Here is a 26,265-nt window from a genome sequence, read left to right as displayed (position 1 = left end):
CATTGCAGCGCTTAAATTTAATGTGTGGTGAGAACAATATCAATTCATATCTGTTAAGTCAGGCCGTAGTCATATATTGGGTCTGAGTCCTATTTAAAAGGACATTCACCGAGTGAGGTACCATCACTGTTAAAAGAGTGACCTAAAACCATACCTTCACATTGTTTTACTGACAAAGCTGCAGCTACTACTGCACGCAAATATTTAGGCAAAGTGCATGCAACAGGGTCTCACATGGAGGAAAAATACTGCATGGTCTATTACTTCATCCATGTTCCTGTGTCAATACAGCCAGAGCACACCCATTCACTTCATGTACAAACAAAACAAATTCCTTATTGTAATCCAAAGTCCCTAAACAAAGTGCTGTGCACAACAAAACAAATGCCTCTTGATGTTCATCAGTCCATGGCACCGGATCCTGTATATGTTTAGTAATGAGTTGTATCAAGGGTTTGACGATAAGCGAAACATTGGATATCCATTGTCTACAATAGAAGGTGGTGCCTTTCAGTGCTCTAACTTGTTTTTGTGTTTTTGGCTGTAGCATTTTAGAAATCACTTGTATTCTGCCAGGTGCTAGTTTCCTACCCCCCTTAGACAGGAGGTACCCTAGATATGCTACCTCCTGTCTACAATACTGAGATTTTTTAGAGACGCTTTATGGCCACGGTGAGCTAATTGCAACAATAACAATAAAGTTTCATGTTTGCAGAGTTCCTCTATGAGAGCTGCAATAAGCAAATTGTCAATGTATTGAATCAATGTAACAGGCACGGGCAATTTGAAGGAATCCAACTGTTCCTTAAATGCCCTACTGTATATACTTGGACTTTCTGTATAACCTTGTGGTATTATAGTGAAAGTATACGCTCTCCCACTAAGGGAGAAAGCAAATAAAAATGTGCTTTCTGGATCTAATGATATACTAAAAAATGTGTTTTTCAAATCGATTGCTGAAAATTATTCTGCAAATGGCAGTACCATGGTAAGAATGGTGGTAATATCGGGAACTATTGGAAACTGAGGTACTACAATTTTGTGTCAGATTTTGCCGATCTCACCTGAGAATCTTCGTCACTGTCGCAGTAGGAAGTTTCAGGATCTGACGGAATAGGAAGATATACTTCAGGAGACCCCTTTTTTGTGAAGAGATAGGGTCTGTTCCGGGAGTTAGCCCCCTTGATGAACTGGGACAATGCACCACTACTGAGGCCAACCCCTTGCGCAGCCCTTGGCAGGGGAAAAAGCCAGATGGCAGAAAAAAACCCTGAAGGATGGTCCAGGTAATTCCTCTGTGTTAGAATGCAGATGGGCTGCGTCTTTAAATAAGTCTGTAAAGATTCTTGCACTTTGTAGTAGAATGTTGATGTGGAGATAATGTTTTGGAAGACTGGTAGCATTCGTAGTAGGAAACAGGAAATAGATCAAAGAGTGTCTCAGCAAAGATAAAAGGATTGAATGAAAGGAAGTCCAGACGGAGGGAAGACAATTCAATCCAGCCGGGAGGGCAATCTAATTCGTGGACCGTAACTCTGGATAAGGGCAAGACATAAAGAGAAGGAAAGGAAAAGGAGAGTAAAGGACAGAACGCTTTAGAAAGCGGAAAATCGAGCAGAACAAAAAAGGTTGGAAAATGCGGAGCGGCCGAAAATAACTTAGTGATGAATACGAACCGAGTGAGAGAGGCCACACGAGGTTTGCATGAATAGGTAAGTAAGTATGTACGGAAGGCAGTATTACAAAAAGACCCACACTTACCGTTGAGAGCGTCCAAGAGGCCAGCAGAAGACGCCGGAAGACGCTAGTACGGGCAGACGAAAAGGAGGACGAACACCGAAAGTAAGAGAGTAGAATCGAGCGTTGGGAAACAAACGCTAGAAAATGAAAGTAAACCAAAGGCGGACTAGAGAGGGGGAAAAAGATGGATTAATAGTCAAAGGCAGTAAATATTCAGAAGAGTACTACTTTCACAGGCATGGATAATATCACCAGCGAGCAAGGAAGGAGCATAGTTCTCCCAGAGTTGCAACGTAGTGAGGGGGCGGGCCGGCACCTGGATATAGTGTCACAAGTGAAAAGACTAGAACACTCCTTGATTCCTCCTCGAAGTTCTTCCTACCATTTCCATCAATTCCAGAGTTTCCAATGACCTGCCATCATGACAGTATGCCTGCCTCCCCTGGCCCCCCTCCCAGGCTTGCCCAGGTGTAAATGATGAAAATGTTTCATTGATTCAGGAGCAAAGACGTTCCTTACAGGTTCCCATGAATCAACTTCTGAAGTGTACCCTTTCCATCTAATCAGATATTGTAGTCGTCCTTTGTAGAAGCGGGAATCAACAATGCGGTCAACCTCATATACATCTGACGGGGCTCTGAGGGGAAGTCAGACTTTTATTTCTTCTGAAGATATGTGTATGGTACATATGTTTTGAGCAAAGAGGAATGAAAGACTGGATGGATACGATGGAGAGGTGTGGGTAGCTTCAATTTGAATGCAACAGGGTTGATCTTAGACAGAATAGGGAATGGTCCAAGAAATCGTGGAGACAGCTTAGAGGGATGAGTCCATCGAGGTAAGTATTTAGTGGACAACCACACTTGATCCCATTCTTTCTACTCAGGTACTTTTCTGTGATGAATGTCAGCTTGTCTTTTGTAACGGTGTCTGCTTTCTTTCAGATTGAGGATGGCCGTCTTTTGCATTTCTGTAATAACTTCCCAGAGAGAGTCAACTTATGGCACGTTGGTTTCTTGAAATGGTTTGGTTGGAAAAGACTTAGGATGATATCCGTAGTTACAATAAAAGGGTGACATCTGGATGGCAGTATGAACCATGTTGTTATACGTGAATTCTGCCATTGGAAGCAGAGAGAACTAGTTGTCTTGTTCCTTATTTGTAAAACATCTGAGGTATTGCTCCATGGTGGAGTTTAACCTCTCTGTTTGGCCATTAGATTGTGGATGATATCCTGATGTGAGTGCTCTCTGAATACCCACCAATCTACATAACGCCTTCCAAAACCTGGAGGTATATTGAGAACAATATTTCTGGTGGAAGTGAATGCACTACCGGTAGACTGGTGTCTTGACTTCCTGCAGAAACATAGAAGCTTGCCCAATGAATGTCACATCCTGAAATAATTTTTCTCCCTGAAAAGGTGGATTGCCATAGACTAGAGGGCTCCTGGAAAGGCTGTCGGCCAAGGTGTTCTTACTTCCCGGAAGATAAGTGATATGAAAATCATACTGGGCAAAGAAATAAGCCCATCTGACCTGGAGTGTGTTTTTACAATCCATCTGTCGTAGGAGTTTTAAATTGCTGTGATCGGCCTGGATTTCAAAAGGATAGATGGATCCCTGTAGCAAATGTCTCCGCTCTAGACAAGTTTGTTTGATTGCTAACAATTCCTTCTCAATTACAGAGTAATGGTTTTCACTTGAGGTCAAGGTCTGGGAAAGATAGCAATCGGATGTTCTTTTCCTTCATGATTTTGTTTGAGAACCGCCCCTATTGCCCCAGTCGATGCGTCTGTCTCTACAATTTATTTATTTATTTTAATTTTTGTAATGTGCCAACATGCCCGTGGGCCTCAGGGCGCACATAGAACAAAACAAGACGAGGACAAACAACAAAGTGGAAAAGGAGAAATGGGTCAGGATATTATCCCAAGTTCAATAAGTGAGTCTTGACGGCACGTTTGAACGCGGTGTAACTCTGGATCTGCCGTATACCTGCTGGAAGTGTGTTCCACAAAAGGGGACCCTGAGCATCCAGTGTTGTGCCTCCAAATTTGGCTGTCCTGAATTTGGGATAATTGAGAGTGACCGCCAAAGAAGAACGAAGGTTCCTCACGTTGGGTTTGATGCCTATACGGGAGGACAGATAGGTTGGGCTGCTAAAACTGAGGCATTTATGGGTCGTAGTAAGCATCTTATGCGTTATGCGGTGTTTAACGGGTAGCCAGTGGAGTCTTTTCCTAAAAGTAGAGATGTGTGTGCGACGTGACTGATTGAAGATATTACGCACGGCATTGTTCTGTGCCACTTGTAAGGATTGAATATTAGAGGCTGTGGTGCCCGCCAGGAGGCTGTTACAATAGTCCAATCTTGAATTTATCAATGCAGTGGACAATAGAGCACAGTTCTCTTCCGATATGAATGGTCGAATATATCTGATTCTCTTGTTTATAATACTACAACTAGATTTTATGCTGGGAATATGGGGTTTCATGGAGAGTACCTCATCAAGAACTACTCCCAAGGTCTTGACTTTCTTTTGAACTGTGATGGTGTTGTTGGCAATATGAAAAGAGGCTTAGTTAGGATCTAGTTTTGCACGGGTGTTTTTAGATGCCACAATAAGGAGTTCAGTCTTTTTATCATTAAGGGCAAGGGAACTACAAGCCATCCAATCTTGTATGGCTTTATATATTCGGTTAATGTTTACAGAGTCACTACTGTATGAGCCACTCAACTGAATAACAACCTGAGTGTCATCTGCGTAGTTTGTATATTGCACTCCTAGTTCAAAAGATCGAGAAGGGGCCGGATGTAAAGGTTGAAGAGCAGCGGCGACAGACAGGAGCCCTGAGGGACGCCACATGTCTGAGAGATAGGGGAAGATTGTTTATCACCCACGCAGACCCTTACCATTCTGGGACCCAGAAAGGAGGCGATCCATTTGGATGCAATTGTAGAGCAGTTGGAGACCTCTCCGAGCCTTGACACTAGTAAGCTGTGATCAACTAGGTCAAAGGCCGCGGAGAGGTCCAATAGCATGAGCAGAGCAGCTTGGTTTTTGTCAGCTATGCTAGCAAGTGTAGATTTGAGCTCAAGCATAGCTTGAATGAAGGGACGTTGTTGGTCAGGTTGTTTCAGGACGGGTGCAGAACAAAATGCTGTCTTAATTGTACAGAAGGTTTCATTGGCTTTATGATCCCATTCAAAGCGGACATCTTTCTTAAGTAAGGCGGTGATTGGAAGGACCAATTCCGAAAAGTTGTTTATAAACTTTCTATAAAAATTAGCCAGGCCCAAGAAAGCCTGAACCTCTAACAGAATTTGGGGCCGGCCATTCAAGTATTGAAGCTACTTTTCTTTGGTCCATGACAATTCCCTTTTCTGAGAGTGTAAATCCAAGGTAGGGCACAGTGGATACTCCAATCAGACATTTTTCTAGTTTGGCATATAATTGATGTCTGCGTAGTCTTTCCATCACTTCAGAGAGAATCTGGATGCGTAGTTGTAGGCTGGAGGAACAGGCCAACATATCATCAAGATATACTATGACGTTGACAAACAAGAGACCCGCAAACAATCGATCCATAAAGCGCTGGAACACCGCTGGTGCGTTCACCAAAACGAATGGCATTACATAATATTCAATACATAATATTCAAATAACCCGAAAAGAGTTTTGAATGCTGTTTTCCATTCATCTCTGGATTTCACTCTCAATAAGTGATAAGCCCCCTTAGATCGAGTTTACTGAACATCACAGCTCCTTCCACTGCCTCTAAGACATCTTTTATTATGGGCATTGGATATCGATCCTTAATCGTGGCTTTGTTCAATCCCCTGAAATCAATGCACGGTCTTAATTCCGAGGTGTACTTTTTGGCTATAAAAAACAACGATGAGCCTGCAGGGGATTTGGAAGGACGGATCAAATTGTTTTGTAGATTCTAATCTAGATATTCTCAGAGGGCCTTTCATTCCGAAAGGTAAGAGAGAACATCCTTCTTAAGGGAACAATGGCATCAGGGATGAGTTCTATACCGCAAACCTCTGGTCTGTGTGGGGGAAGAATCTTGGGTACATGGTCCTTGTTAGGCAGAAACCTGTGCAGCTCCCTTAGGGACCACTGCAAAAAGTTTAGGACTACAGGAGTTAGCAGTAAACCCAATTGGTAGCAGTCTGCACCACCCAGATTTACCTGGTAGCTGTGGCTGAGCAGTCAGACTTCTCTCAAGAAGAGTTAGGCAGTATACAGAGCATACACAATAGGGCAGGTAAACACAGTAGAACAAGCAAACACTGACCAGATCTTTGGTGTAGAAGATATATAATTATTTATTTAAAAACACATTTAAGAAAACACACTGGCACTATTCTCAAGCACATTCAAAAACACAGTCACTAAAGTATATACACTCCCTTACAAGAATGTTTAGACAAGTCTTAAGTAAAGCCCCACTTATTTTCAGACAGCGGTGAGCGCTTAACGCAGATGGCACTCTAATAATTCGGTTTCAAAGGGAGAGAAAGGCAGAGCATAAGTTGAAACAGATCCCAAGACTTTCAAAAGAACCCAGCAAGAGAGGAAGGCGGAATCAAACCGTGAAGTTAGAGTTCTGCAAGCCGGATCCACTTTAAGAGGATCAGAACGAATTGTGTCCAAGGTCACACGGTTGAAAAGTGCACAAAAGTCTCGAAAAGGTTCAGAAAGAAGTTGGACCAAAAGAAAGGGACCATTTAGATGGTCAAGAGGCCAGCCCAGTCTAGAAGGTTAAGGATTTACTGTCACCTTGTAGCAATCTATAGAAAGGGAGGCCAGGCAGACACAGTACCTTGAAATGGTGAGAACACTCCAGCGGGGGCAGTTGTTCCTGGCAGCGGTTGCGAGTCCGTGCTTCGTCCGAAGAGAAGATCTCGGCGGGGATGAAAGCAGGAGGTCGTTGTGCTGCCAGGGAAGAAATCAGCCGTGGAGTTTCTCGGTTAAAAGGAGTGGTCCTTTCTTTCGCGGTTCAGTGGTAAGTGGCTATCCGGTTGCCGGGGTGCTTGGCACGGGCAATTCGACCACTAGACGTCCTGGTAGGCGAAAAAGGAAAGCGAACTGGTTGTCCCACCAGCTCAAGGGGAAGAGACTCTCCGGCAAGAAGATCTCCTCTGTCGTCGGGAAGTGGTGAGACGGGTCAGCAGGGCTCCACCGGTGGTGTCGTCGTTGCAGGTCGGCTCAGCTTCTCCCTCTTCGGATTCTCAGGTCCTGTGGCGACTTCTGAAGTTCCAATCCCAAAAGCCCCGCTTTTATGCAAGAAACCCCCATTCATTCAGCCTAGCTGTCAATCAAACATGCTAAGTGATGAGCCGGCCGGCTCACCACTTGGGCCAATCACACAAGAGTGTGACTTGAGTTGCCAAGGCAACTCAGTCCAGGGTGCCTAAACCCCCTCCCACAGCCCCTGTGCTACCCAGACAGAGTGGCACCACTTTTGGAGGCTTCTGTGGAGAAGCCTGCCAAAAAGTGGAACAAAGGGCTCGACTTGGGTTGGAGTCACAGAAGAGAACACAAATGCCATTTTAGAATCGAGTTCTGGCAAAAAATACCAACCGGTGAATTAATATTAAATAAATAACCTGGCGGTATGTTCGAGGCTATTGGAATTAAATAATTAAAGTTGGTAGCCTCAAACAATGGGAAAATCCCATAGAGATATATTCGCGGTCGAATATAAAAAGTAGTATCCACTGCCACCAGCCAAAACTCGATCAGGGGGGACGGAGACGTGCCCCCTCGAATAACAGACCCCGGGGCAATCGAATTGCCCTGACCAGTACGTCCACAATATGATGGTTTGTACTGGTTTCTGTTCATAATTTGGGAATAGTAAAGCCAGTGGTGACTTTACATGCCCTGGGAGACAGTAGTCAGTCCCAGGGTATGGAGTCTATGGTGGGGTGTCACTATAACACCCCTATGTCACTGCACTGAGGGTGCTGTGTAACACACATAGTAAAAACAAATGAGACCCTATGGAGTAAAAGACCCCATAGCCCATAAAACACATTAACAGTCAAAGGAACCCCTCAAATCATGTCCAAGAGCGTGAGGAAAAGAGACTCACTCTTGGCAGGAGAAAAACAACAAACTCCAGAAATCCAGCAAAGCTGCTGGGGGACTCACTACGTTAGGAAATTCAGCCTAAACAGAGAATTCTCCCAAACAGTCCTCGAATACATCTGAGTATTTTTCGAAAATGAACGACAGTTCATTCACCTCTACAGTTTAGAGGTGGAAAAGGAAATCGTCACTGGTTGTTCTTCCAAGGATTGGAGACAGGATTCTTTGCAATGTCCGGATTCAAAAGAGAGGGTGTTCAAGATCCAGTTAATGGAAGGATTGTGTTTTCGGAGCCATGGTATTACTAGAATGATAGGAAAATGGGCTGCTCTTATCACGTCGAACACTATGGTCTCTTGATGATTCATGATGTGTACCTGCAAGGGAACTGTGGTTTGGACTATAGGACCGGAACAAAGTGGCTTACCGTCTACTCCTTCTATTTTCTGTCCTTTTTTCTGGTAAGGAGAGGTATCTTTTTGCATAGGGCTCATTGGATGTCCATAAAATTACTGGCTGCTCCACTGTCCAACAGTGCCAAAACTTGAGATTCGGATGTGTCTTTCCAGGTCACAGTGGTGTCAATCACCATTAACCTGGAATCAGTCCCTTCTTGAACGGAAGACCCAGAACCTCTTTGTGAACCCCGATTGGTGGTTCCTCCTAGAACCGGGGTTTGTTGTTTCCCCGTCTCCTAGGGGGTACTTCTGTACAATTCCTTAAAAGATGAGAATCAGAGGTGCAGTACATACACAAGCCTTTCTCTTTCTTCAGTTTATTTCAGTATTTTACAGCGGTCCCTTGGTTGTTCCGACCTGCATGGGTTCCTCCAATGAATGGGGTGCAGGGGAAACTGTAGACTGAGGATCAAAAAACGAGGAAGGTCTTCCTCTCTTTTTTTCGGTTCTTCGTTCCGATATTCGGTAGTCTATTCGAAGAGCTGCTGAACAGAGGTCTTCAAAAGTGGCAGGTCTGGGAATGCGAGCAAGTTCATCCTTTAAGTCTTCATGAAGACCCCTGCGGAACACTGTAAACTGAACTCACTGAGGCCAACCTACGTCAGTGGCTAGTCTTTTAAATGCTGAAGTATACGTCAATAGGTCATTTGAACCCTGACGGATGTCCAACAGAGCCTCTCTGGCCGAAAATCCGATCTCTTGCCTTTCAAATGTCTGTTTTAACAAAGTCACAAAGCCATTATAATCCTGTAAAATCGGATTGGAAGAGGTTACTAATGGTGTTGCCCATGCTAAGGCATTAACAACCATGTTGGAAATTAGAAATCCCACTTTGGAACCCTCTGAAGCGTAGGCTGTGGGACAAAAGGTGAAGTAAACAATACAAGCGCCCAAAAACTCTTATACCTGTTTTGAGGAGCCATCAAACTTTCCAGCGCTGAAAACAAGGGGAGGCAAGTCTAGTTGTTGAGTGTCTCTGCCAACTAGCATCTGTCATAATACAGCGTTTTCTGTCTTGATGCCTTGCATCTCCATAGAAAGACTCTGGACTGCATTCACAAGTTCCTGAACTTGTTCCACCGTAGCCATGACTGGGCGTTGCAATCTATCAGCTTTCGCCGATCTCATCTGAGAATCTTCATCGCTGTAGGAAGTTTCAGGATCTGACGGAATAGGAAGATATACTTCAGGACACCCCTTTTTTGTGAAGAGGTAGGCTCTGTTCCGGGAGTTAGCCACCCTGATGAACTGGGATAACGTACCACCAGTGAGGCCAACTCCCTGCGCAGCCTTTGGCAGGGGAAAAAGCTGGATGGCAGAAAAAAAACCTGAAGGATGGTCCAGGTAATTCCTCGGTTTTAGAATGCAGATGGGCTACGTCTTGGAATAAGTCTGTAAAGATTCTTGCACTTTGTAGTAGAATGTTGATGTGGAGATAATGTTTTGGAAGACTGGTAGCGTTCGTAGTAGGTAACAGGAAATAGATCCCAGAGTGTCTCAGCAAAGATAAAAAGACTGAATGAAAGGAAGTCCAGACAGAGGGAAGACAATTCAATCCAGCCGGGAGGGCAATCCAAATCATGGACTGTATCTCTGGATAAGGGCAAGACGTAAAGAGAAGGAAAGGAAAAGGACAGTAAAGGACAGAACACTTCAGAAAGGAGAAATCGAGCAGAACAAAAAAGGATGGAAAACTCAGAGCGGCCGAAAAGAGCTTATTAATGAATATGAACCGAGTGAGAGAGGGCACACGAGGTTCGGATGAATAGGTAGGTAAGTATGTAAGGACGGCAGGATTAGAAAAAGACACACACTTACTGTCGAGAGCGTCCAAAGACGCCGTAGGACGCTAGTCCAGGCAGACAAAAAGGAGGATGAACACCGAATGTAAGAGAGTAGAATCGAGCATTGGGAAACAAATGCTCAAAACTGAAAGTAAACCAAAGGCGGACTAGAGAGGGGGAAAAGGACGGATTAATAGTCAAAGGCAGTGAATATTCAGAAGAGTACTACTTTCACAGGGAGGGATAAAAGCACCAGTGAGCAAGGACGGAGCATAGTTCTCCTAGAGTTTCAACGCAGTCAGGGGGCGGGGCCGGCACCCGGATAGAGTTTCACAAGTTGAAAGACTAGAACACTGCTTGATTCCTCCTCGAAGTTCCTCCTACCATTTCCATCGATTCCAGAGTTTCCAATGACCTGACGTCATGACATTTTGTTAATTGCTCTTAAATCAATTACAAAACAATATGGTAGGTCTGTGCCCTTTTCTTATAAACAGGTCAATTGGGGGTATTACATACACTTCCAATTATTTCTTCTACAATCCCTTGCCTTACTAGGTCGGAAATAATTGTTTCAAGTGCTGAATAACCTTCAGGGGATACTTTGTACAGAGGAATACGTGGATAAACTGCTCCGTGTCATTTTTGTATTTTACTGGGTCAATATCCATAAGGCTGACGTTGTTATCTGATACTGCCCATAATGCATCAGTGATGTTGTAAAACTCTGGTGGCAGAGGTTTCGCTAAAAACTGATTCATTTTCAAAGGGCATACTGGAATGTGTACCCCATTGGGCGTACAATAAATAGTAGTATACCATTTCTTCAACAAATTCAAACCCAGTATATTTTCTCCATACTGTGTAGTTAATAAAAATGGTTTCTCACTAGCTGCTGGTGCTAAGAGAACAGGAACTGCGGCCAATACTTTACTAGTTATGGGTGTTGCAGCGAACCCTACTGAAATATTGGCGTGCCCACTCAAAGAATATCTGGAACCTTAGCATGATCTACAAAGCTCTTTTGCACCCCTGTGTCTACTAAAAATCGATGCTTCTGTTTACAATTCTCATGTGAACTATTCTGAAAAATCCCAAGAGAAATCCTCAGTGTTATATTGATTAGTGACAAAAGGATTGTTTGGATTATCAAAAATATTGGCGCTGATAGGGACTGTAGTAGTTGCAAAAGGGCCAGCAAGGGGCCCAGGTGGTGCCCAGGCACCCCTACGTCCTACCTGTCCTCTCCCCATTCTTTGATACATCCCACTCCCCCTATTCAACAAGGCTGGGCACTGCGCACTCCAGTGGCCCTCCTGTTTGCAATATGCACACCGATTGGGCCCTGGCGGTGAAAATAGTACAACAGACCAACACCTCTTCCTCTTGAGCCAATAAATGGCCCTCCCCTAGTTCTCTGTTGTACCTGCTGCTTAACACTCTTGTCTTAAGATCCACTCTCTTCTTCTCTGCTTTTTCTTTTTCCACATTCACTCTATTTTCATAATATTGAGCCATATGCAGAATATCTGACAATGTTCTAGTCTGCCAGGTGCTCTCTGATTGCATTATAAGAATATTTATTTATGGTAATAATTGCCGGACAAACTTATCTACAAATAACTGTTTCCCTGCCGGCGTAGTCATTTCTTGTCCTGAAAAATCAATAAATACTTGCTCAACTCTGTTACCCCTTCAGTTTTATTTTGGAAACAGGTGGCAAGCTTGTCCAAATTGGTTTGTTTCTCGGGTACCACCCTCTTAAATTGTGCAACTATCATGGTGGGAAGGTTGAGCACTGTGTGGGTGGGCATATCACCAGCTGTCCTATTAGTGTCAAGTTGAAAAAAGCGTATCCCATGTCTTCTCCAAAGTTGAAGGGCCAATGATATTTCTGATTGGCATCCAAATATCTGATGGCAAGACCACTGAAAATAGGGTTTCCGGATCAGTAGTAGTAAAGATGGAGGTGTTCAAAACAGCCACTAAAACTTTATAAAACCCAGTAGGGCTTTTTCTAATGTCAGGTCTTGTCTGTTTTAATGCATTTAATTCTTGCCTGGAAAAGGGTTTGTGAACAAACGGAGGGTCATATTTAGCAGGTTGCATAATTGGTTTCCCTTGGTTATCAAGTACAGGATTCCCCTGAGCATCAAGCGTGGCTTGCTGTGGTAAATAAGCAGGCAGCACCTCCCGCATAGGGAGCTGACAACTAGGTGGATTATGTAATTTTAAAAGTGCTGTTATGTGTATGAGTTGCTCTGGGATACTCATTGTGGATGCATTATCTATTATTAGTTTAGGATGTCGCAACTCTGCGGAATTCTCAACTTCGCCTTCCTCATTTTGCTGCATAATTGCATCCAACATTACTTCTATGGTATGCATCTGCATCTGGGGGACATATTGAAAAAAGGTGCTGCAAATAATCAAAAGAGGTGTCAGAAGTGGCCCATTTGAGAGCGGTACGTGTAATTAATTGTAGTTCCTCATCTGATATGTGCGGTTCTTTAGATACTATGGGGTCAGTGGCCATTGGACATGGCTTCAGCTTCTAATTCCAATTGAGCTTTTTCTAGTCCTTTCATTTCATTTAATATCTCCCAAAAGAAATCATCCTTTTCCTTATGACAAGAGAAGGCAGCTAAGTTCAAATCATGCAATTCCCAAGGAACTATCAAAGGCAATTTTTGCTCCCACTGGATCTAGAACTCGTCACCCAAACATTCTAATAGAATCAGTCACACAGGACATTGGGTTTCAAGTACTTCCTCGACTGCATTCTGTCTGACTCTGCTCGATATGAACCAAATAGCCTGCTCCCTTCATTTTGTTTCATTGGGTAGGCATTAAGGCAGCCTGTGTATTCCTAATAAAGGGTTCTAATTTCAGTGCCTTTTCTTTAGTCAATGGGCCATGTATATATTTACTGGGAGGGTCTATGATGGCATCTGATATGTCATCTTCGTCTGGCGAGAGGGAAGGATCTTGGGCATCGGGAATAGTGGGAGGGAATCTAGGGCCCGGGGGCCCTAATACTAATGGGCTCTGTGGTTGACCATACGGGGGAGGAGGTGCAGAGGGAAGAAGATGTTGGAGGGGGTTGTTAAGAATTTGTTCTACCACAGGATCTCGAGAAGTGGTAGGTATAACAGAGTAAATTCCTGTTATTTGTAACTGACAATCCCTATCTATTTATCTATTATTTTGTTGGTGTTTCTGCTGATCATGAACTAAAACTTTATCCGCCTCTTACATATGTCTTTGAGCAAATTTCTGTTTACATATGATTTTCTGTGTGGCTTCCTTGCGATAATCGCAGATAACATCAAAGGCGGAGGGTCTAGCCTTATTCTGTAATAATGCAGATTCTAGATGCTGAATTATGGATACATCAAAAGAGCAATTTTCTGGCCATCGCAAGCTAGGCGTATCTTTAGTCTGTTTGTGCCATGAACTGTTGAATACTATCGCCCCTAACCCATACTTGACATACATTTCATACGCGAAGGAACCTTCTGAGGGTGCAGGCTGGCCAAATTCTAAGTCGTTCACAGAGCGAACGCAACAAAGTCCGGCCCAACATTTACAAAGCTTACTGGGACCAGGCGTCATAAAAATTCTCTGATTCTTTCTGGCAAAGAAGGTATTTGCAAATATCTTCAGTTTAACCCAAACAATCAAGTCTTACCTCCCAAACAGCTATACTTACTGACAAAGTTCTGTCTCAGTTGCCCTGGGTGAAATATTGTGTGCAGTTCAAAGAGCCCAGCCAGGAGAGGGCGTCTATGGAGAGAAGACCGCCAAAGGAGGCTAGTGTCAGCTGCGAGCAATCAAATCTCCATAGTAGCAGGGAGCCCTGAAACCAAGCAGTCCAATAGTCTGGTTCCGCTCCGTCACATCTAGCAATCGAGATACCCTTGTCCTCAGTGAGGCCCCCCACTGGGTGCCATTTTGAGAATTCTAAGCACTATAATTAAAAAAAAATAGAGCATCTGTGACAGAGTTTCAAAGTTGCAAGGCAAACTTTAATATACACATACAATACACTCTAGCGTACTTCAGGTTCAACCACAACCAGTATTTCATGGAGAGTGGAGAAATGAAGTGCCTAAATGGTTCATCGTGTTGCTTTTTATACAAACTGAGCCTACATCAACATAATTATTCATTTAACGCAAATATGTTTAACTATTTGTTATTTATTTGCAAAAGATAATAACGCAAATATGTTTTACTACATATACAACAATTCAACCTAATCTTATCTAATCACAAGTAGGTAAAACAAACTGTGTATTCAGAGATGCTCTTGCTATGTCAAGAGTCTTTACTTTGCCTATGGCTCAATCATATAGTGTGTCCACCAGTTCACGGTCAGTGACTTATGTTTGAGATCATTAAACATAAACACGCATGCCCTTCATTCCACCAATGGTAATCCTATTTGAGCAAACTTTCAAAGATGCGTTCTATACAGCTGATAAGAATGGAAAGGCGTAACTATGATTCTGTGAGTAAATTGAGCTCTGCTTGGTGCAGTCAGCATTTACATAGTATTTAACCAAGAGAATGAAACCATATTGAAACAAGCTTTCTTCCTCCACTAAATGTGAGGACCTGCCTTTAATCTTATTGAACCTAAGTTTATCAGTGAAGGCCAAGAGACTAAAACATACATTCTACACAGACCCAGTCTTTTCTTGTAATAACACGTTCTTGCAATGGCTAAAGTAAAAGGCAACAAATATATTTCTATTTTGAGTCGTTTGGTGAAATTGATAAATGCAACCCTTTTTGAACATTGCAAGGAAAATGGGATTTTGATCGCAAAAATGTATTAGTTTAGGGCTAAACAAATGCACATATTATTATTATATTCTAAAAAAACCCTCCTTTTAGCCTAAGCTAATTTATTTTGCCGCTACATCTAATACCTCCCGGCTAGAACGCTTTGGTCTTCTAGTGCCAACTCTCTCCCAGTCAGATGTTTCACCAAGCAGTAGATCTCTCTACGGCGGGAGCCTCCATCTGGAATGGTCTCCCTGACTCTCTCAGACTTGAGCCTGACCTGACCTCCTTAAGTTGCAGAAACGTCTCAAGACTTTCCTTTTCTCTTCTTCCTTTCCTCTCCACTTCACCCCTCCGTTGCTAATGCCCCCATGCCACTGTGACTGGCTGCCTGGGCCCTCATAAGCCTAACTGGGGTCCAGGCCTGCCTCTACCCAGTCTACCCCAGCACCTCCTCCAGCACTTGCCCTCCTGGGCCCCCTTCACTGACCTGCCTACCTAGTCTGCCCCCGATTGCACTTTCTGTGTTCCTCATGACTTGCCCTCTTGGGTCTACCTTTGTCACAAGTTTCTCTCTTTCTCACCTGTTTTTCCTTGCTTGTGCCCTTTTTGGGTGCGACTTCCTTTTTTCTCACTGTCCGAGACTTGTACAGGCCGGGGCGCGAGTCTTCGGGTTCCAGCGTGAGGTAGCCGGCTGTCCTTAGCCGGATGGCGTTCAGTATCCAGGAATGTAGTCGTGCATCCAGGAAGGAGGTAAAAGTCCCAAGCTCGGAGAGTGTCCGGGACACCGCAGGACTGAGCACAAGACAAATCCGGGAAAGGATACAGGCTAGCGTGTAAGGAGAGATTCGAACAGGATTCCAGGTAACAAAAGAAAAGAAGGAAAGGTAAGGAACTGGAGATAGCACGGGAAGCGGACTCGAAACACATGTCTAGCAACTCCAAGCAGTTGCGTTGTGATGCGCAGAGCCGCGGGGGCGTGTCTGTTTTCTAGGAAGTCGAGCATTGCACGCAAGGGCTAGAGCGCAGCGTTTCAGTCCCGTTGGCCATGTTGGAAGGATCACTGAATTCATGCCGTGGTGCATCATGTACCATGAAGTTCAAAAAGGGCGAATTCAGTGGTTCATGACAGTATGCCTCCTCCTAAAGCCGGCACTACCGGGTTTGCCTGGGTGGACTCAATGAAATCTTTGTATTAGACAGGGGAATTCATGTTTGAGATAGGTTCCCACGTGCGCACGCTGGGGGGGTACGCTTTGCATTCTACCTAATATTGCGGTACCGTAATTAGCTCCACTGGTCGCTTTGCGGGTTGGATTTTAACGCCTGCAAAAAGCAGGTGTTAAATTCCCCAACACGCAAAGGGACCTCGTAGTAGGCGGTAAGGATTTACCGGTACCGGTAAAATACCGGTACCGGTAAACCCTTACCGCCTACCGTGTAATGAGGCCCGTAGTCTTCCTTTTCTCTGCCTTTCTCTCCTGGATCCGGAAATCTATCTGTAGGGAAAGGTCCATGAGAGCCTGGAAGGAACTCGGACGAGCTACTCTGGCTAGTTCGTCCTTTATCTCATCATTTAAACCTCTTTGGAAGAGAGTGAAACTGGCTTCTTGAGACCAGTCGGCTTCTTTAGCTAGCTGATTGAAGCGAGTCATATAAGTGAGCATATCCTGACTCCCTTGCTGGAATTCGAGAAGTCTTTCTTGTGCACTGTAGACAAGTTCTGGTCAATCAAACATGGCCTTAAGGGCTACCACAAACCCATCATAATTATCCAAGAGTGGGTCTCCCGAATTGACTAAGGGAGTTGCCTAGGTTAAGGCATTGCCCGTGAGGTGAGGTATCATGAATCCGACTTTTGCTCGTGGCGTGGAAAAATAGTAGGGTTTGAAGGTGAAATGCACTAGGCAGGAATCAAGGAAGGAACGCAGGGACTTGGAAGATCCATCATACTTGTCCACTATCCCCCCTACCAGGGCGCTTTCTTTGACCGCGGAATCTCGGGACAAGACAAGCTGCTTTAATGCTGCATTCTTGGCCTTGAGGTTTTGAACCTCTGTGGTTAATTCTTGCACACCTCTCAGGTCTTGAACTGCGGCTTCCATGTCTGTTTTTGTATCAGGTTTGAGGCATCTCAATCTGTCACAAGTTTCTCTCTTTCTGACCTGTTTTTCCTTGCTTGTGACCTTCTTGGGTGCGACTTCCATTTTCCTCACTGTCCGAGACTTGTACAGGCCGGGGCGCGAGTCTTCGGGTTCCAGCGTGAGGTAGCCGGCTGTCCTTAGCCGGATGGCGTTCAGTATCCAGGAATGTAGTTGTGCATCCAGGAAGGAGGTAAGAATCCCAAGCTCGGAGAGTGTCCGGGACAATGCAGGACCGAGCACACGACGAATCCGGGAAAGGATACGGGCTAGCGGGTAATGAGAGATTTGAACGGGATTCCAGGTAACAAAAGAAAAGAAGGAAAGGTAAGGAACTGGAGATAGCACGGGAAGCAGACTCGAAAGACACATCTAGCAACTCCAAGCAGTTGCATTGAGATGCGCTGAGGCACGGGGCGTGTCTGTTTTCTAGGAAGTCGAGCATTGCGTGCAAGGGCTAGAGCGCAGCGTTTCAGGCCCGTCGACCATGTTGGAAGGGGCACTGAATTCCTGCCGCGGTGCATCATGGACCACGAAGTCCAAAAAGGGCGAATTTGGTGGTTCATGACAACCTTAGCACTTGACAATCCCCTGCCCCCTCTCCTTTCCCACCCCGCCCTTGCACTCCGCCCCCCCACACCCAGCACTCTATTACTGCACTTGCATAATCCGAATGTCACAAGGCCTAGTAGGACTGTTTCTGTGTTGTTTTTTATCTCCTCTGTCCCCCCCCTTTTTGTCTTTTGGCACTTGGAAACACCATTTGTTCTATAAGCACCTTACAAATTCTCAATAAATAAACATAAAAAAAATTAGGACATTATGTTTTTTAGTAAGACACAGTAATTTAGTATATTTATTTATGTGTTGGTTTCTTTAATTTCCTGACTACACTTGGCTAAGCAGTGGCTTTTAGAACCACAACTTTATCATATACTTGGAGTTTGTCTATCTGAATACACTCGTAAATTACTAATGTATTGGAAGACTTAACATTTAGAGAACAATGTATATATTTTCTTTGTATAAATGACAGTCTCTGAAGAAGAGTTTTTAATTCGAAACGCGGTAGACAGGACAACTGTTCTTGCTGGTCTTCGTTAAACTACAGATATTCAAGAATTGTGAAGTCCATGGTATAAATGTGACACATTGATTAACAAATCGAGCTATCAAAGAAATTGTCTTGCTTTGCAAAACGAATAATTAACTATAAGTAGTTACTTGCCTTACCGGCATATTTTAGGGGAGTGTGCAGCAATTATTTAGACCACGCAAGTGGTGTGACCACCTTTGTCATATAACAGAAAGAAGCCTGATCTTTAGAGTAAATAAAAAAACATTACATTGGTTCCTTATATTGCACTTCATGCCAGATTTGTACCTCTAACTGGGACTGGGTATCAAACCTGTGGTGCTCCATGTAGTCTTGTTTACAAGACCAGAGTGTTGCCCCTGAGCTGTCCTTCTTGGTATATTTTAGCACAAAGCGTGATAATGTAAACAAATGTGTTGAAAGATAGTCAACTAAAACAAAGCACAATTTGCAAAACAAAGATTGTTTCAAACAAACAGATTAGAATGTTTTCGTTAGAACGAATGGAAAATGAAAATATCTCATCTCCCCCACAAGAAAGGCCAAAATATAAACAAAAAATCAACAGTTTATGGGGGATTCCAAATAGAGAATATAAAAGCCCACAGCTATACAGACACACCCCAAATTAGAGCCAGATTCACAGTGAGATACATGGACAGAGAAAGCAGATTGAGTGCTGCTGTGATGGGGCAATGAAGAAGCATGGAGACTGTGGAAAGGTTGATGAGGAATAACACTTTAATACTAGGGATTCAAGCAGAGATTCAGGATGTGAGGCCATCGTACAGCCTTTCTAAGAAGAGGGAATTTTCCCTGGTGTGCTTCGAAGCACACCAGAAGAAGACACACATGCTTTTCACTTTGTACAACTAGCAGCATATTGAACATCCTTAAAAACATGGAGAATTTAAAACACTTGACACATGACAGCAAACGCTAATGGGATGTAGTATTATAGAGATTTTAGCACACTATAATGAGATGTGACCTTGCAGTTCCTTAAACAAAATAAAGTGGTAGTTAGTTGAAATAGGCCTTTGATCAGGCACCACAGTGTATTAGCATCAGCTGGTTTTGATATAGAATCGATGATAGTAAAAATTGAATGACTCATACATATTTTTACATGTAAAATGACTAAGGGCTAACATGAATACAAATATGCAGAAACATGAAAACTTAAAAAGACATGCATGCGTGTGGCTTTTGAACTCTTTGGGCCTGATTTACAAAAATGTTGTAGCTTTCTATGCTCCGACATCAATTGTATATATATGTAAAATTGCATTTGGTCATTTCTTTCTTAGTCACTTTTTGGAAACGTGTCAGACCCAGATGAAATTCTCAAGGGTACATTATTAGTATTGAGTTTTTATCTTGTATTTTAGTATTGAATTGTTCTTCTTTTCTGTAACTATGCTTTTGGCAAATGGCTAAATAGTCAAATAAAAGCTGTATGATTATGGAAAATGTTTTAACATGGGAAAGTCCCATTGAAAACATTTTTGTAACTTCGGCCCAATGCGCGCTAAATGAGAATATGCTGAGTAAGTGCTTTGTTTGTGTCATAGGATTCAGGGAAATCAATGCATGAATGTCTGAACTGACATGGTTACTTTAATTCTCCTGAAAGAGAAGAATGAAATGTCAGGCCTGTACATAATGTAATCATGTATTGATATGCAGATCTATGCATAGAGTGACCTACTAATTGCAAAATTGGAATTTAGCAAGAGGGGTGCACAGGGGCAAGAGGGCTGCTCTGCACCTTTTGGTAGATTAAAGAAAAATACTCTAGCGACTTAAGGCAACAGCCGCAACCTCAGCTGGGACAGCCAGCCCCCTTCTGGGTCGAGGAAATGCTCACAACTAGGATGTGCAAAAGTGGACAAGGATCACTTGCTGCTCTTGGCCATCCAGGTGGTAATTGCATCCTCTTGCGCTGCTAATAATGCAGCGACTTTTGCAGACTCTGATCCTGCGCTGTTCTAAGCTGGCGTCTCCGCTAAACTGCAGAAGTTCCTACTACTAACGTTTCTACTCACCTTCTCTTATTCTGAGGAATGTTTAGTGGAACCCTCTGAATGGACCTCTTCTTTTAGGTCCTCTCATCCCTCTGGAGAATTGCTTTGGTGGCACTGTGTGCAGACCTTCTATATGCCTGAAGTAGTTTAACAGTGACCCATTGATTGCTACAGATCTATAGACTTACATTGGGAAGTGGGTGTATTTGTCCCTCAGAGTCCTGTGAGCCTCTTTAAAAGCCCCATTCAACTTTGTGAGCTTGGGGGTAACATTTCATGTTCCTCTAAAATCACTATTATGTGTTTTCTGTATATTCAGAAAAGTGACTTGATTTCCTTAGATACTGTGTACTTTGATGTATCTGTGAAGATATATTCTTTAAAATAAAGTTGAACAAAAAATTCTTTATAATAAAGTTGAACAAAAGTATTACGTTGACATCCCTTTACTGGGAATTTAACATAACTGCTTTCTGGACCTTTATAACAGCTCTCTCCTTTTGAAGAGTTGACATGGCTTCTGAGGTCACAGAGCCATAATACCCCTCAGAGGCTCAAGATAGATCAGAGCAATCACCCTGTAAACAACCGAGAATTGACATTTCTGGTTTCTAGAAAGAAGGCCTAAGCAAAGTCTCCCTAACAAGGTATTACTGTTACTCAAATCAATGGCAGTCTTTTTAAGGATTTCAAAAAGGTGAAAGGTACAACACACACACATACACACACTTTGGCTTCCAGGCTATGAGTTGCTGTAATCTTGGACTTTCTATGTGGTGTGTGTCTCTAATCATATTTCTTTTTGACCCTTCAGCTGGCCGACTCCGGCTCTCCATGGGCCCCTCTCCTTATGTGACCCCAGGTGGGAAGGACGTACTTCTGGAGTGTCTTTTCTACGTGGATGTCCCGTCTCTGGACATCAGTCTCTTAGTAACCTCATGGCAGCTCGACGGCCAGCTTCTGGTGGAGTACAATGAGTCTGTGACAACCTACGAATCCCGGGCCCATCTTTGCCCTGATGAGCTGAAAAAAGGGAATGCCTCACTGGCACTAGCGGACCCCACGGATGATGACAATGGGGAGTATACTTGCACAGTCCTATATGGGGAGGCGCGCAGACAAGGACATATAATCCTGAGAGTGGAAGGTGAGTGATTGGAAAGATGGATCATGGTAAATGTTATTAATTTCTGGAATCGCAGGTAAATTGCGGTACAGTCACACAGATCGGCATCTCTGAAGGGCCGGTCACTAGTAAACAAAAGGAAGGGGGCTTTAACATCAATTATGTGCCAGAAATATCCAGAACATGTGTTTGAACCTACCACAGAGAGAATGTGAGTGGAGTAAAAAGCAGTTCCTCAAATGGGTCGGTGTACCTATTCTGCATTGAACTATTTCTCTACTCCATACAAATTACGGCCCAATTGTGGATCTATATACATATCAAAACAAACAACTTTCCCAGTCTAAGGACATACAACCTATGCTCACTCACATAGTATGAGATGTAGTGTGGTTTTAATGTAAATATATTCATAAGAAGAATTCCAGTGTAAACATTTTAGATAGTAAAGATATGATTTTTTATAAAAAAAAGTATTTAATTTTGATCAAATAATTTTCATTTCCGTTGTATAATATCCCAGAACTAAGATTATTGCAGTATGATAACTGTTGACCATCTTCAATGTTTTCTAAGTGTAGCAGTTCCACCAAGCCAAATAATAGACGTATTAGTGCTTAACGCTTTTCATCAGAAGCGTACATGGCTGAGGGAGATGTTATGTTATGTTGGTATATATAGTGCACCACTACCACCCATGGGCAATCTACATGTGGATCTGCAAGGGAAGAGGGCTGGGTGCGTTTGTGAGTGTGGGACGATAGGATGGGTTCAGAACCAGTAGGAACTGACGTCTGTGAGCGTTGCCTTGCGTGTGGAAGTTTTTTCGGGGGGGGCCCTGTGCTCTGTGACTGTATGGGTAGGACTCAGTGCCTTGGATGTGTGCTAGTGTTTGTGCTGGGTGTGTGACGTGTGATTTTAGGGTGGGGTTTGTGGCCGTGCCCACTGGTTGTATCCATAAGGGGTCCAGAGTCACGGATGGCTGTTAGGGGTATGAGCATATTCTGTTGGGGTACATTTTTGTGGTGTTGATGGATTTATAGACTGTGTGTAAGGGGATTCCCTCTAGTCTTGTTTTCAGAGTCTCAGGGATGCTAGGGTGCACACATTAGATTCATTATTGGTGTTTATGTGTAGTGTGGCTATCCCCTAGTCATGTGTAGTGGTGTTGGTTATGTTGGAGGATCAGGAAAATGGGTTAGTAAAGGGCAAGGGGGGAAATTGGTTAGTAAGTCGGTCGGTCTGACGAGATACAAATATAAAAAACAAATGTTAGTACATTCTTAAGTAGAGCTCAATTTGATGAAAGCTAAAGCACACCACTCTACCCCAATTAATTTGTTTAAGAACAAAGATAGTTGTGTACATAATCGTCTATTGGAGAGAAGAAACAAAATTCAACCTTCCTGGAAAAAGAAGATAACGGGATATAGGGCTCTTTTTTGGGAGATAAACATATTAATGTTGGTATAGTTCAATTTTGTTGCTGTTAACTACATTTATTGAAGTCCTATTTATCCCCAGAATCACATGGTAAAGTGGAAAAAGGTAAAATATAATATAGGAATATTTCTATTTAGCATAACCTCTGATATGATCATAATTATGTTCCAATTCAGAATGAAATCCCTTTAGCGAAGCTTACCAGTTCACAACCTGTGCAATCTTTTACAAGCCAGTATGTGAGCAGATGGATTCGAAAGGATGTAAAGTATGTATAACAACTCTTCGCTACAATGTAGCGTATGTGTTGGTGCGAATTTGCAACAGCGCCATGTTTACGCACTGACTTAATGGTGTCTTCATCAGAACATGATAACATCACTATATGGCGTCTGATAATGTCATTATGTAAAAACATTGATGCCAGTAGGAACCTTGTGCCGGTGAGCACGTTTTTATGATGAATGGATTCCGAGGAGTATGAGATATAATAATACACTGTTACTAACAAGCATTTATGTAGGTGCAAATTTACATCAGCAGCATGTTTACAAACAGACGTGATGACATCGCTGCTTGATCGTGACTATATTTATTCATTTGTATTTATTTAATTTACTGTGATATAGTTTGATACAAACTTTTCACACAACATAGCAATACTAATCCAATTCAAAATCAACAAAAATGCATACGGCCATAAAATGATTACATAGCAATACTGCAGTGCATCGGAGTATTGAAATAAAAAGAAGAAAGTAAGAAGAAAGAGAAAGAGAAAAAAATTCAGGGTATTATGTCCAGTGATAAAAGACAGTTCATCTCTAAATGTCCAGGAAAGTGACTATATAAATATCCCCATCTTGCCTACCTATCAATCAGCCCACAATAAACAAATGTTCTTTTACAGATTTGTAAAATGTATCCATTGCTTCCAGTAATGGGAGTATCCTCTAATGCAATGCCCACCAAACTACCTCACCCTAACATCTGCCAGGAATACACTTGTGTCCAATGACATCACTTGTTTCTGTTTCCTCAGTCTTCTAATGGTGTTGGCTTTTACTACTGGACAGCTGCTGTCTTACAGTTCAGTGGACTGAGCCGAATATTTTTTTTCCTTTCATACGCTGCTGTACTATGTAAGGAAGGCCTGTTATCAATAGTAGACACACAGACACAATAGATAGTCAAAACAAAAAGGCCTATGCTAAATAAAAACTAACCCTGCCCTCCTTTTGAAATGACAAATGAAAAATAGTGTCTTAAAAGAAATGTCAGAATGACTTAGGTAACAACTACCTTCCCCACGTTCAGCAGCACGGGGTCTCGACGGTTTCTTAAAAACGATAGGTGGATGGCACAGTTCTATCAGTCTTGAACACTTTGGCTTATTGGTACAATTCAACAGTTCGGCTTGGGCTGCAAGCTTTTGGCAGTATACTCAGTTTCTTAGGCTTTGTCTGCCTTGTCATAAATATACAGTTCTGCTCTTAACTTTTACTTTGCCACAATTCAACACAGGCTTCCCTCCGCCGGGCTGAAGCCTGTCTCTGTTTTCACATTCACCTTTTCACTTTATAACATTCCAGCACAGGCTACCTGTTTTTCTCTTTATGGGATTTCCTTCCCCACTTTCATTCGCACTTAACTTTCACTCTGTCACTGTTCAGCACAGGTTTCCTTCTGCCGGGCTCGAGCCTGTCTTACTCTTTGTGAGGGTTCCCTTACCCACATTTTGTCTTTATATCTTTTTACTGTCAAAGACTTTCGAAACTGCAATGGTTTTACATAGACCTCTGCATGGCCACTTCGACCTGTCTTTACACAATTCAACAATCTTCCTCATCTCGCAACACCAGTGCCTCTTGGTACTTGTAGTTTCTTATTCTCTTTACTTTGCCCTCTTGGCCTCTTTCAAAGTTCATAGGCAACACCAATATTTCTTGGTATTTGTAGTTTCTTATGCTCTTTATTTTGCCCTCTTGGCCTCTTTCAAAGTTCATATACTTTGCCCCCTTGGCATATTCAGAGTTCACATACTTTGCTTTTCACTTATTCAACTTTCGTTCGGGATCGTGGTTACTTACCTTGTCTTCGGTTCCCGTTTTAATACACTTCAACTCAGAACATTGAAGTGTAACCCCCAGAGAACCCCCACTCCCAGAGGACCCCCTACCCAGGTGATCCTCCCTCGCTTGTCCACCCGCAGAGTCAGGATCCAAAAGCGATGGCCTTTACCTGGCCACCGGAGTTAGGCATCCCTGGGGACTAGGTGGTGAAACACCCTCTGATTTTTCACAACTGCAAAGTTCAAATGTTGGTATACACAAATATGATCAATAAACAATGTATTTCCCGACCCCATGAAAGCCAGATATTTTTGAAAGAACATCATATCCTGGACATTTTTCAGTCCGGATTTAGACCAAGCCACGGTACCAAGATGGCATTGGTGTTCGTTTGGCATGACCTGTTGGGGGCTGCCGATGAGGGAGATGTCAGCATGCTTGTCATGTGGACTTGTCGGCAGCCTTCGACACGGTCGACTATGACTATGACATCCGCATTTCAAGACTATCTTCAGTAGCACACGTGTCTGATAATGCTTTGAAATGTTTTCTCTCTTCTCTAACTGACCATCTTCAGCAGGTCAAGTTGGGTCTGTACATGTCTGATCTACTGCCAGTTATTTGTGGGTTCTCTGAGGGTTCTTCCCTATCATCACTCTTACTTAAGTTCTATATCCACCGCTTCTAAAATCTTTGATCAATTTGAATTGCAATATCCCTCATATGCCGACCACACTCAAATCTATGTCCGGCTAAACCAACTGGCGGAAGCACTAGACTGAGTTTTAATCTGCGCTGACAGATACAGAGCTGGATGTTGGAAAACAAATTGCAACAGAACCCCTCTAAAACAGAGGTATTTGTGCTTGGGTCAAAGAAAAAACTGGCAAGATTGATACAAACTGTCCCACTTCCTGCTCTTTTTGGGGTACTTACAAATGTTTGCATCAAAAGTATAGAACTTAGGTTGTATTTGTCAATCAGAACTAAATTGCAATTTACATGTTAATCCGATCGTTAAATCAGTGTATGGTCAATTTAAGTTATTAAAGCCCATCCTACCTCTCATTGTGGAAAATGATCGCTGAACAGTTGTGGGAGCACTAGCCAACTCAAGGCTAGATTATTGCAAGGCCCTACTTATGGGTACTCCAAAGTACTGTGGGGTAAAGAGGTAGCCCCAGAGTGACAGAGATGCAGAGGCCATGCTAGGCCCCTACTGTGAGAGCAAAGCTGGCTTGTGTAACACCCATTGGAATATGCAGGCCAGTCCAAAGCACTTCTTTTCCAACATGAGGCCTAGTGAATGAGCGAGAATGGGCCTCCCTCCACTTTGTTAGAATGTACAGGCACTCAGCTGAAGAGAGTGTGACTCAGAACTGTAATATTACGAACACTGGTAGTTGTGGCTGAGCAGTCAGACTTCTCTCAAGATGAGTTAGGCAGTATGCAGAGTACACACAATAGGTACAGAGACACAGT

The 26,265-nt window shown here is 43.1% G+C and overlaps 1 protein-coding gene across 2 annotated transcripts in view; it reads left to right on the top strand.

Moving 5' to 3' along the window:
- LOC138581104 (signal-regulatory protein beta-1-like) overlaps nucleotides 1–26,265 on the top strand; it is a 465,646-nt gene that overhangs the window by 79,454 nt on the left and 359,927 nt on the right. For both annotated transcript variants that reach the window (XM_069652181.1, XM_069652182.1), the window contains exon 2: nucleotides 20,957–21,289. In XM_069652181.1, the coding sequence (XP_069508282.1) occupies nucleotides 20,957–21,289 (333 nt within the window). The remainder of the gene's footprint in view (nucleotides 1–20,956; nucleotides 21,290–26,265) is intronic.

Source organism: Ambystoma mexicanum, chromosome 3p (assembly GCF_040938575.1).
Source record: "Ambystoma mexicanum isolate Mex_15411 chromosome 3p, UKY_AmexF1_1, whole genome shotgun sequence".
Taxonomy (NCBI): domain Eukaryota; kingdom Metazoa; phylum Chordata; class Amphibia; order Caudata; family Ambystomatidae; genus Ambystoma; species Ambystoma mexicanum.
This window is presented reverse-complemented; position numbering and strand designations above follow the sequence as displayed.